An 11,671-nucleotide genomic window follows, 5' to 3' on the forward strand; every position below is an offset into this window, starting at 1 on the left:
TCATTTTCTTAATAAGAATCCTGTCACCAGAATACCAAGTTGGTTAGGAGTGTATTATTATCTGGTATAATGTGTGTGGCTGGTAATGCGGCAGCCTTACAGTAGTCATATACACTTCCCCAACAACCAATTGTTATTCTACTACTTGTATCTAGTGTTCCCCACACCTACTACTTTGTAAGCTCATTTGGGCAGGAACAGCTTTGCCTTCTGTTTCATGTCTCTGCATGTAATTTGTTTTTTTCCTTTGTTATGATCCCCTCAATGTTCAGCACTGTGTAATACAGTATGTAAGACAATAATTATATAGATATGCTAGGGAATCCACAAAAGACAGCTTCATCCTTAAGCATGATTATTCAATGTCTAAATATACAGAGTTGTATTCTCTTTGTAGAACTGTGTGTTAATATTTTGCCACTTATATAAAATAAAAGTAATAATACATTCTACTTCTAGCGCTGGGTACACACTATGCAATATAGCTTTTGTATGCAATGGCTTGTGTGTATCGTCCATATGTCTGTGAATAGGACCCTCTGACAATGACATCACAACTGAACAGACATATTTAAATGATGCCTGGCCAGACATATGAAGCAGCAGCTTGGTAAGTTTGTATAGTTTACCAAATCTGTTGCTCTGTTGGTGGGTCAGTCAGTTGGCTCGTCGGTTGATCAGGTGTGTACCCAGCATAATTTTAGTGTATTTTGCTTGTAGCCTAGTTGTTTTTCAATAAGAAACTTTTTTTTTTCTTGATAATCTTTTCTTTATAGCATATCATGTCTTCCTTCATGGCACTTCCTGTCTTAAATTACTTGTAGTCCAGGGTTAATTAACCTATAAGTAGCGTGGCCAATCCCGGGATTGGGATCTCCAGGATCTCAAGATTTTGACCTAAAATCAGCAGGATCTGAATCCCAGTATTGGAGTTTTCGGGATAAGTGTTTGCTGTACTGTGTTCTGTTGGGTTTTTTTTTGATTGTGCAGCACTCTCAGATGCTGCCTGGCTGCCCTGACCCCCGGCTGTGTGCGGCATCACATCAGAGGTCACGCTGCGCATCCTAATGCCGGCCCTACACACAGCAGCCCAGGCAGCTGCGGAGAGAGGAGCAAAGTGCTCAAGCGGAGGAGAGGGAGTCTGACTCCTGGCTGGTACTCGGGGGAGGGTGTGTGCTTGAGAGAGATAAAGATTGGGGGGGGGGGGGAGAGAGTTAAGTACTGAGGGGGTGGAGAGAGAGATAAGGACTGAGGGTGGAAGAGAGAGCTAAAAGGACTGGGGAGGTGGAATGAGAGATATAAGGACTGAGGGAAGAGGAGGGGGGTAGAGAGAAGGATTGAGGGACAGAGGGGGAGAGAGAGAGATAAGGACTGAGGGATGGGAGGAGGATGGAGTGCAGCCACTGAGGCTGCTGCTGCCTGCCAGTGCCACCACCAACTTAATCACGAGATCCCGGGAACCCTGGGATTGAGTGGTTTTCAATCCTGAATTCCGGGATTGAAAAAACAGCCCAGGATTGTTCTCCTATAAATCATCAATGATCCAAGTGAGTCATTGTGCTGTTCGGTTTTGTTCATCATTTACAAAACTGTTTGTGTTCTATCAACTAGTATTACAGTAGGTGGAGCATCTTTTAACAGAAACTCATTGTAGATGAATTAGTTGTGCATTGTTATAATATAAACATGGGATAACCAAAACTGAACACATTATGATCATTGCTATATAATAGATTATAAAATATCTGATATTGAAAAATGTCCCTTCCTTTTTCAACAGGCAAAACCATGGTTTTTTGAAGGTTGGTTTGGCTCATCTAAGCCAGAATTAGAGGAACTAGAATCTTCTGACGTTGAAGAACCAGAGGTTTTGGTGATAGAAGAACCAGAACCATCTGCAGTTGAAGAACCTGAAGTACCCAGTGTGGATATAGATGAGCTAAAAGAAACTAAGGCAAGTTTGTTAATTCAGGAATCACAAAAGTCAGAGAAAGGAAAAGAGAAAATGTACAAGCAGAAGCCATCGGAACAGTGGGGATTAAAGGCTAAAGGCAAATACTTGGAAGTCAAAGCTGCTAAAATCCGGAGAGCACCTAAGGATGGATCCCAGAAAAGAGAAATTTTTCCCTTTCCTAGGAAACTCAAGGAATCAAATAAGTCTTCTCCAGAGGCAAAGGAGAATTTTAACAAAGAAAGAAGTTATCAGAAAAAGTATGACAAGAAATTTGACCACCCAAAAAAACAGGAATTTGGAAAGTCATTCAAAAAGGAGAGGGGGGAGAAAGATAAATACTTCAAACAAAACAAGGGAAGGAGAGAAGACAAAGAGAACAAAAAATACAAGCAGTATCATCAGGAAAAGGACTACAAGAGGAAGTAGAATTATACACGTCATCGTTAATGCATCTTAACATCATGATGCTTCACAAACTCATTTGTGTGTCTAAAAAGCAGTACAATAGCTATGATACATGTAGATTATCCATCCGATAGAGATGTGATATAGAGAACACAGCCGTATTTGTGTGGCTGTGGATGCACAAGACATCATAAAAGTTTATAATCCATGTCTTTCACCATAACTGTTAAAGAAAATCCATGTCATCCATGATCTAACGTTGTTTGTCATCTTTTGGGTTTAAAGGATTACATATTTAGTTAGTACACACATAGGCCCTCATTCCGAGATGATCGTAGCTGTGCTAAATTTAGCACAGCTACGATCATTCACACTGAATGCAGGGAGACGCCCAGCACAGGGCTAGTCCGCCCCGCATGTCAGTGCCGCCCCCCGCAGAAATACAAGGGCATCGCACAGCGGCGATGCCTTTGCACTTCAAGAGTAGCTCCCGACCAGCACAGCTTTAGCGTGCTGGCCGGGAACTACTCGTCGCTCCCCGGCCCACAGCGGCTGTGTATGACGTCACGCAGCCGCTGCGGGCCGCTCACCGCACGTTCCGCGCCCACAAAACGGTGGGCAAACGCCGCCGTTCCGCCCCCTCCCGCCCAGCGACCGCCTTTGCCTGTCAATCAGGCAGAGGCGATCGCAGCCCAGCTACGGCCTTCGGCCGTCTGGCATGTGCAGTGGGTACCCGTTCGCTCGGCTGCGATAAAAAGCAGAGAGCGAACGGGTCAGAATGACCCCCATAGTGCGAGCATGCATTTGTAGCATAGCTGTTAATTATACAAACAGAACACTATCACTTATATCTGAATAGAGGAATTGCCTTTGAACATACAGTGGCCTTATTTGTATGTCAATGCTTGTCAATATATGCAGTCCCCTACCATGTGTGCACACAAATATGCATACGTATCTAGATGGGTGTGGTATGGTATGCCGGCGGTCGGGCTCCCGCGACCAGCATACCGGCGCAGGGAGCCCGACCTCCGGCTTACAGACAGTGTGGCGAGTGCAAATGAGCCCCTTGCGGGCTTGCTGCGGGCACGTTAGCGCGCTACGCGCGCCACGCTATTTTATTCTCCCTCAAGGGGGGTCGCGGACCCCCACGAGGGAGAATAAGTGTCGGTATGCCGGCTGTCGGGATTCCGGCGCCGGTATACTGTACGCCGGGATCCCGACAGCCGGCATACTGAAGACCACCCATCTAGATTTGTACATAATTCACACTCACGTGTCCTTTTTTTTTTGTTTTCTTCAAAATGTGCCCAACCCTAAATGAGGTACACAGTCATCAAATTAATTCAAAGTATGTTTTCTTGATTTATGCATGTTTCCCAGGGGGTGTAGTACTTTGGGGCCCCATAGCAACATTTTGAAGGGGCTCCTGACCCAGTGCTTTTAGAGAGACACATGTCTACAGCAGTTGTTAATGTTTTGCCCCCTAGTAGTGCCCTAGTTCATATTTTGTCACATTGTAGGGCTGTTGGTACACATTATGCAACACAGTACCCCCAATTCACATTTTGACACACAGGGGGGAATTCAAATGTTTGAAAAGTCGGTTGGGTGTCTTTTTTTCCCTGTCTATTAGACCTTTCAAACATTTGAATTCCCCCCACAGTGTCTCTAGAGCCCTCTTGTTCATTTGATACCACATTACAATGAGCATAATTAGCTATATTGTAGGCCCCAAGGCAAATGTTTGTAAGGGCCTCTATGTATAACCCAATGGTAAAAAGTGTATATAACACATGTAACTGTGACAGAGAAGGTGGGCCACTCTCAGCTCTGGGCCCCATAGCAGCTGCACCTATGGTAGCTATGCCCTTGATGTCTCCCAGTCCATACTCATACACCATTTGACTTAGTGCTACTGTATCTTCATATAGGTACAATGCGTAATAAAACTTCTTGATCTTATTGGAAATCCTGACTGAATTTTACTGTTTGCATAGTTTTAAAGGATACTGGTGTGTGTGTGTGTGTGTGTGTGTGTGTGTGTGTGTGTGTGTGTGTGTGTGTGTGTGTGTGTGTGTGTGTGTGTGTAGATTGGTAAAAAGAGGAGGACCTATGCATTCTGTGGTTGGAGTGGGCAAGTGAAAAAGCCTCCTATTTAACAAACATAGAGACGTCTATTAGTGCAGTATTCGCTATAAAATACAAATACATATTGGGTCCAATGCAGATGGAAATTAGCATCGTATGTCTTCCTGAATTGTATGTATGTAAAAAAAAATGCATATACTTGCTAGTATGCAGAGCTGTATACTTCTTGCAGTGCGGTTGCTTTCTATCTGTTTGCAGAGCGTGACTAGGCAGAGGGTGGCTAGGGAGAGTCAGAGGGAGGCATAGGATTATAGGGAGGTAGAGTTTGGCATGGGGAGGCAGTAGGTAATGAAGATGGCAGTGAGTTACAGGTTAATGGCAGAGGGTAACAGGGGAGGCATAGGTTGGCAGTGGGTGATGGAGATGGCAATGGATGACCGGTAGTGGCAGTGGGAGAGAGGTTGAGGCAGTGGCTGGCAGGAAGATGTAGAGGGTGGCAGGGAGAGGCAGAGGGTGATTAGGGATAGGCAGTGTGATGGGGAGGCAGACGTGACAGGGGGGTGGCAGAGGGTGCCTAAGGAGAGGCAGATGTGGTGGGGGTGACAGAGGGAAGCAGGTAGTGACTAGGAAGAGGCAGAGGGAGGCATAGGATGATGGGCAGGCAGAGGGAGGCATGGGGAGAAAGTGGGTGACGAGGATGGCAGAGGATGACTAGAGAGAGGCATAGGTTGAGAGGCAGTGGGTGGTAGGGACAGGTTGAGGGTGGCAGTGGGAAACAGGTTGAGACAGTGGCTGGCAGGGAGAGGCAGAAGGTGACTAGGGAGAGACAGTGAGTGACGGGGATGGCAGAGTGAGACAGGGTGGCAGAGGTTGACTAGGGAGAGGCAGTGGGTGACTAGGGAGAGGTAGAGGGAGGCATAGGGTGACTGATAAGCATAGGGTGGCAGGAGTAGGCAGAGGATGGCAGTGGGTGACGGGGATAGCAAAGAGGCAGAGGGTAACAGAAGCAGAGAGTGAAAGGGTTAGGTTTTGGCACCACTGGGGAGGGTTAGGGTTAGGCTGCAGGGGGGGGGGGGGGTTAGGTTTAAACTACAGAAAGGGAGGATTAGAGGGACAGGGGGAGAAAGTAAGTATACTTACCTTCCCCTGTCGGGATTCTGACCGCCGGCATCCCTGACGCAGGCAAATCATACCCAACCTGATATGACAATATCAGTTCAGTTCAAGTATTTTAACAGCTTGATGATGTTGTTTTTGCTGTAGAGCATAGTCATGAAGGACACTTTAATCTGTATGCTCTGATATCTATCAATGTCAGCCTTAACCACTGCAAACTACTTTTTAAAACTATTTCATATTTATAGATACTGAAAGTATTTTTACCAAACATATCTCTACTCTTAATTGTTGAGAGCTCCAATGGCGTCAGTGGGAGGTGCTGGATGCTGGCAGATCTCAGATGTTTTTTTTAAAGGGGCAATCACTTACAAGGCATGGTTTTGCCTTGTAAGTTATTGCCCCTTTAAAAGAAAAAAATTTGATCATCCGGCCTCCCGCACCTGCTCCCCTGGAGAAGGAAGGTACCAATAATGATTATTCATTTTCTTAATAAGAATCCTGTCACCAGAATACCAAGTTGGTTAGGAGTGTATTATTATCTGGTATAATGTGTGTGGCTGGTAATGCGGCAGCCTTACAGTAGTCATATACACTTCCCCAACAACCAATTGTTATTCTACTACTTGTATCTAGTGTTCCCCACACCTACTACTTTGTAAGCTCATTTGGGCAGGAACAGCTTTGCCTTCTGTTTCATGTCTCTGCATGTAATTTGTTTTTTTCCTTTGTTATGATCCCCTCAATGTTCAGCACTGTGTAATACAGTATGTAAGACAATAATTATATAGATATGCTAGGGAATCCACAAAAGACCGCTTCATCCTTAAGCATGATTATTCAATGTCTAAATATACAGAGTTGTATTCTCTTTGTAGAACTGTGTGTTAATATTTTGCCACTTATATAAAATAAAAGTAATAATACATTCTACTTCTAGCGCTGGGTACACACTATGCAATATAGCTTTTGTATGCAATGGCTTGTGTGTATCGTCCATATGTCTGTGAATAGGACCCTCTGACAATGACATCACAACTGAACAGACATATTTAAATGATGCCTGGCCAGACATATGAAGCAGCAGCTTGGTAAGTTTGTATAGTTTACCAAATCTGTTGCTCTGTTGGTGGGTCAGTCAGTTGGCTCGTCGGTTGATCAGGTGTGTACCCAGCATAATTTTAGTGTATTTTGCTTGTAGCCTAGTTGTTTTTCAATAAGAAACTTTTTTTTTTCTTGATAATCTTTTCTTTATAGCATATCATGTCTTCCTTCATGGCACTTCCTGTCTTAAATTACTTGTAGTCCAGGGTTAATTAACCTATAAGTAGCGTGGCCAATCCCGGGATTGGGATCTCCAGGATCCCAAGATTTTGACCTAAAATCAGCAGGATCTGAATCCCAGTATTGGAGTTTTCGGGATAAGTGTTTGCTGTACTGTGTTCTGTTGGTTTTTTTTTTTATTGTGCAGCACTCTCAGATGCTGCCTGGCTGCCCTGACCCCCGGCTGTGTGCGGCATCACATCAGAGGTCACGCTGCGCATCCTAATGCCGGCCCTACACACAGCAGCCCAGGCAGCTGCGGAGAGAGGAGCAAAGTGCTCAAGCGGAGGAGAGGGAGTCTGACTCCTGGCTGGTACTCGGGGGAGGGTGTGTGCTTGAGAGAGATAAAGATTGGGGGGGGGGGAGAGAGTTAAGTACTGAGGGGGTGGAGAGAGAGATAAGGACTGAGGGTGGAAGAGAGAGCTAAAAGGACTGGGGAGGTGGAATGAGAGATATAAGGACTGAGGGAAGAGGAGGGGGGTAGAGAGAAGGATTGAGGGACAGAGGGGGAGAGAGAGAGATAAGGACTGAGGGATGGGAGGAGGATGGAGTGCAGCCACTGAGGCTGCTGCTGCCTGCCAGTGCCACCACCAACTTAATCACGAGATCCCGGGAACCCTGGGATTGAGTGGTTTTCAATCCTGAATTCCGGGATTGAAAAAACAGCCCAGGATTGTTCTCCTATAAATCATCAATGATCCAAGTGAGTCATTGTGCTGTTCGGTTTTGTTCATCATTTACAAAACTGTTTGTGTTCTATCAACTAGTATTACAGTAGGTGGAGCATCTTTTAACAGAAACTCATTGTAGATGAATTAGTTGTGCATTGTTATAATATAAACATTGGATAACCAAAACTGAACACATTATGATCATTGCTATATAATAGATTATAAAATATCTGATATTGAAAAATGTCCCTTCCTTTTTCAACAGGCAAAACCATGGTTTTTTGAAGGTTGGTTTGGCTCATCTAAGCCAGAATTAGAGGAACTAGAATCTTCTGACGTTGAAGAACCAGAGGTTTTGGTGATAGAAGAACCAGAACCATCTGCAGTTGAAGAACCTGAAGTACCCAGTGTGGATATAGATGAGCTAAAAGAAACTAAGGCAAGTTTGTTAATTCAGGAATCACAAAAGTCAGAGAAAGGAAAAGAGAAAATGTACAAGCAGAAGCCATCGGAACAGTGGGGATTAAAGGCTAAAGGCAAATACTTGGAAGTCAAAGCTGCTAAAATCCGGAGAGCACCTAAGGATGGATCCCAGAAAAGAGAAATTTTTCCCTTTCCTAGGAAACTCAAGGAATCAAATAAGTCTTCTCCAGAGGCAAAGGAGAATTTTAACAAAGAAAGAAGTTATCAGAAAAAGTATGACAAGAAATTTGACCACCCAAAAAAACAGGAATTTGGAAAGTCATTCAAAAAGGAGAGGGGGGAGAAAGATAAATACTTCAAACAAAACAAGGGAAGGAGAGAAGACAAAGAGAACAAAAAATACAAGCAGTATCATCAGGAAAAGGACTACAAGAGGAAGTAGAATTATACACGTCATCGTTAATGCATCTTAACATCATGATGCTTCACAAACTCATTTGTGTGTCTAAAAAGCAGTACAATAGCTATGATACATGTAGATTATCCATCCGATAGAGATGTGATATAGAGAACACAGCCGTATTTGTGTGGCTGTGGATGCACAAGACATCATAAAAGTTTATAATCCATGTCTTTCACCATAACTGTTAAAGAAAATCCATGTCATCCATGATCTAACGTTGTTTGTCATCTTTTGGGTTTAAAGGATTACATATTTAGTTAGTACACACATAGGCCCTCATTCCGAGATGATCGTAGCTGTGCTAAATTTAGCACAGCTACGATCATTCACACTGAATGCAGGGAGACGCCCAGCACAGGGCTAGTCCGCCCCGCATGTCATTGCCGCCCCCCGCAGAAATACAAGGGCATCGCACAGCGGCGATGCCTTTGCACTTCAAGAGTAGCTCCCGACCAGCACAGCTTTAGCGTGCTGGCCGGGAACTACTCGTCGCTCCCCGGCCCACAGCGGCTGTGTATGACGTCACGCAGCCGCTGCGGGCCGCTCACCGCACGTTCCGCGCCCACAAAACGGTGGGCAAACGCCGCCGTTCCGCCCCCTCCCGCCCAGCGACCGCCTTTGCCTGTCAATCAGGCAGAGGCGATCGCAGCCCAGCTACGGCCTTCGGCCGTCTGGCATGTGCAGTGGGTACCCGTTCGCTCGGCTGCGATAAAAAGCAGAGAGCGAACGGGTCAGAATGACCCCCATAGTGCGAGCATGCATTTGTAGCATAGCTGTTAATTATACAAACAGAACACTATCACTTATATCTGAATAGAGGAATTGCCTTTGAACATACAGTGGCCTTATTTGTATGTCAATGCTTGTCAATATATGCAGTCCCCTACCATGTGTGCACACAAATATGCATACGTATCTAGATGGGTGTGGTATGGTATGCCGGCGGTCGGGCTCCCGCGACCAGCATACCGGCGCAGGGAGCCCGACCTCCGGCTTACAGACAGTGTGGCGAGTGCAAATGAGCCCCTTGCGGGCTTGCTGCGGGCACGTTAGCGCGCTACGCGCGCCACGCTATTTTATTCTCCCTCAAGGGGGGTCGCGGACCCCCACGAGGGAGAATAAGTGTCGGTATGCCGGCTGTCGGGATTCCGGCGCCGGTATACTGTACGCCGGGATCCCGACAGCCGGCATACTGAAGACCACCCATCTAGATTTGTACATAATTCACACTCACGTGTCCTTTTTTTTTTGTTTTCTTCAAAATGTGCCCAACCCTAAATGAGGTACACAGTCATCAAATTAATTCAAAGTATGTTTTCTTGATTTATGCATGTTTCCCAGGGGGTGTAGTACTTTGGGGCCCCATAGCAACATTTTGAAGGGGCTCCTGACCCAGTGCTTTTAGAGAGACACATGTCTACAGCAGTTGTTAATGTTTTGCCCCCTAGTAGTGCCCTAGTTCATATTTTGTCACATTGTAGGGCTGTTGGTACACATTATGCAACACAGTACCCCCAATTCACATTTTGACACACAGGGGGGAATTCAAATGTTTGAAAAGTCGGTTGGGTGTCTTTTTTTCCCTGTCTATTAGACCTTTCAAACATTTGAATTCCCCCCACAGTGTCTCTAGAGCCCTCTTGTTCATTTGATACCACATTACAATGAGCATAATTAGCTATATTGTAGGCCCCAAGGCAAATGTTTGTAAGGGCCTCTATGTATAACCCAATGGTAAAAAGTGTATATAACACATGTAACTGTGACAGAGAAGGTGGGCCACTCTCAGCTCTGGGCCCCATAGCAGCTGCACCTATGGTAGCTATGCCCTTGATGTCTCCCAGTCCATACTCATACACCATTTGACTTAGTGCTACTGTATCTTCATATAGGTACAATGCGTAATAAAACTTCTTGATCTTATTGGAAATCCTGACTGAATTTTACTGTTTGCATAGTTTTAAAGGATACTGGTGTGTGTGTGTGTGTGTGTGTGTGTGTGTGTGTGTGTGTGTGTGTGTGTGTGTGTGTGTGTGTGTGTGTGTGTGTGTGTGTGTAGATTGGTAAAAAGAGGAGGACCTATGCATTCTGTGGTTGGAGTGGGCAAGTGAAAAAGCCTCCTATTTAACAAACATAGAGACGTCTATTAGTGCAGTATTCGCTATAAAATACAAATACATATTGGGTCCAATGCAGATGGAAATTAGCATCGTATGTCTTCCTGAATTGTATGTATGTAAAAAAAAATGCATATACTTGCTAGTATGCAGAGCTGTATACTTCTTGCAGTGCGGTTGCTTTCTATCTGTTTGCTTGATACTAGATTTTTCTCTGACGTCCTAGTGGATGCTGGGAACTCCGTAAGGACCATGGGGAATAGCGGCTCCGCAGGAGTCTGGGCACAACTAAAAGAAAGCTTTTAGACTACCTGGTGTGCACTGGCTCCTCCCACTATGACCCTCCTCCAAGCCTCAGTTAGATTTTTGTGCCCGGCCGAGCTGGATGCACACTAGGGGCTCTCCTGAGCTCTTAGAAAGAAAGTATAATTTAGGTTTTTTATTTTACAGTGAGACCTGCTGGCAACAGGCTCACTGCAACGAGGGACTAAGGGGAGAAGAAGCGAACCTACCTGCTTGGAGCTAGCTTGGGCTTCTTAGGCTACTGGACACCATTAGCTCCAGAGGGTTCGACCGCATGGAACTGGCCTTGGTGTTCGGTCTCGGAGCCGCGCCGCCGTCCCCCTTACAGAGCCAGAAGCAAGAAGAAGTCCGGAAAATCGGCGGCATGAAGACTTTTGTCTTCACCAAGGTAGCGCACAGCACTGCAGCTGTGCGCCATTGCTCCTCATACACACTTCACACTCCGGTCACTGAGGGTGCAGGGCGCTTGGGGGGGGGGGGGGGCGCCCTGAGCAGCAATAAAAACACCTTGGCTGGCAAAACAATCACAATATATAGCCCCAGAGGCTATATATGTGATAATTACCCCTGCCAGAATCCTTAAAAAAGCGGGAGAAAAGTCCGCGAAAAAGGGGTGGAGCTATCTCTCTCAGCACACTGGCGCCATTTCTCCCTCACAGTTCCGCTGGAAGGAAGCTCCCTGGCTCTCCCCTGCAGTCTACACTACAGAAAAGGGTAAAAAAGAGGCACTAAATTTAGGCGCAGTAAATATTATAGCAGCTATAGGGGACATAATTCAGTTAGTCCCTGCATTATATAGCGCTCT

At 45.6% G+C, this 11,671-nt stretch overlaps 2 protein-coding genes across 7 annotated transcripts in view; both read left to right on the forward strand.

Annotated features, from left to right (window-relative positions):
* Positions 1-4,331, forward strand: part of JSRP1 (junctional sarcoplasmic reticulum protein 1) — a 230,221-nt gene extending 225,890 nt beyond the window's left edge. For all 6 annotated transcript variants that reach the window (XM_063914783.1, XM_063914786.1, XM_063914781.1 and 3 more), the window contains exon 7: positions 1,781-4,331. In XM_063914783.1, coding sequence (XP_063770853.1) covers positions 1,781-2,380 — 600 coding nt within the window. In that variant the 3' untranslated portion in view covers positions 2,381-4,331. The remainder of the gene's footprint in view (positions 1-1,780) is intronic.
* A 2,310-nt stretch (positions 4,332-6,641) lies between these two features.
* LOC135044657 (protein PROCA1-like) lies at positions 6,642-10,376 on the forward strand. Its single transcript, XM_063955229.1, has 2 exons — positions 6,642-6,657; positions 7,779-10,376. Exons 1-2 carry the CDS (start codon positions 6,642-6,644, stop codon positions 8,423-8,425), a joined length of 663 nt encoding a protein of 220 aa, XP_063811299.1. The 3' UTR covers positions 8,426-10,376.
* The last annotated feature ends 1,295 nt before the right edge of the window (positions 10,377-11,671 follow it).

Source organism: Pseudophryne corroboree, chromosome 1, assembly GCF_028390025.1.
Source record: "Pseudophryne corroboree isolate aPseCor3 chromosome 1, aPseCor3.hap2, whole genome shotgun sequence".
Classification (NCBI taxonomy): domain Eukaryota; kingdom Metazoa; phylum Chordata; class Amphibia; order Anura; family Myobatrachidae; genus Pseudophryne; species Pseudophryne corroboree.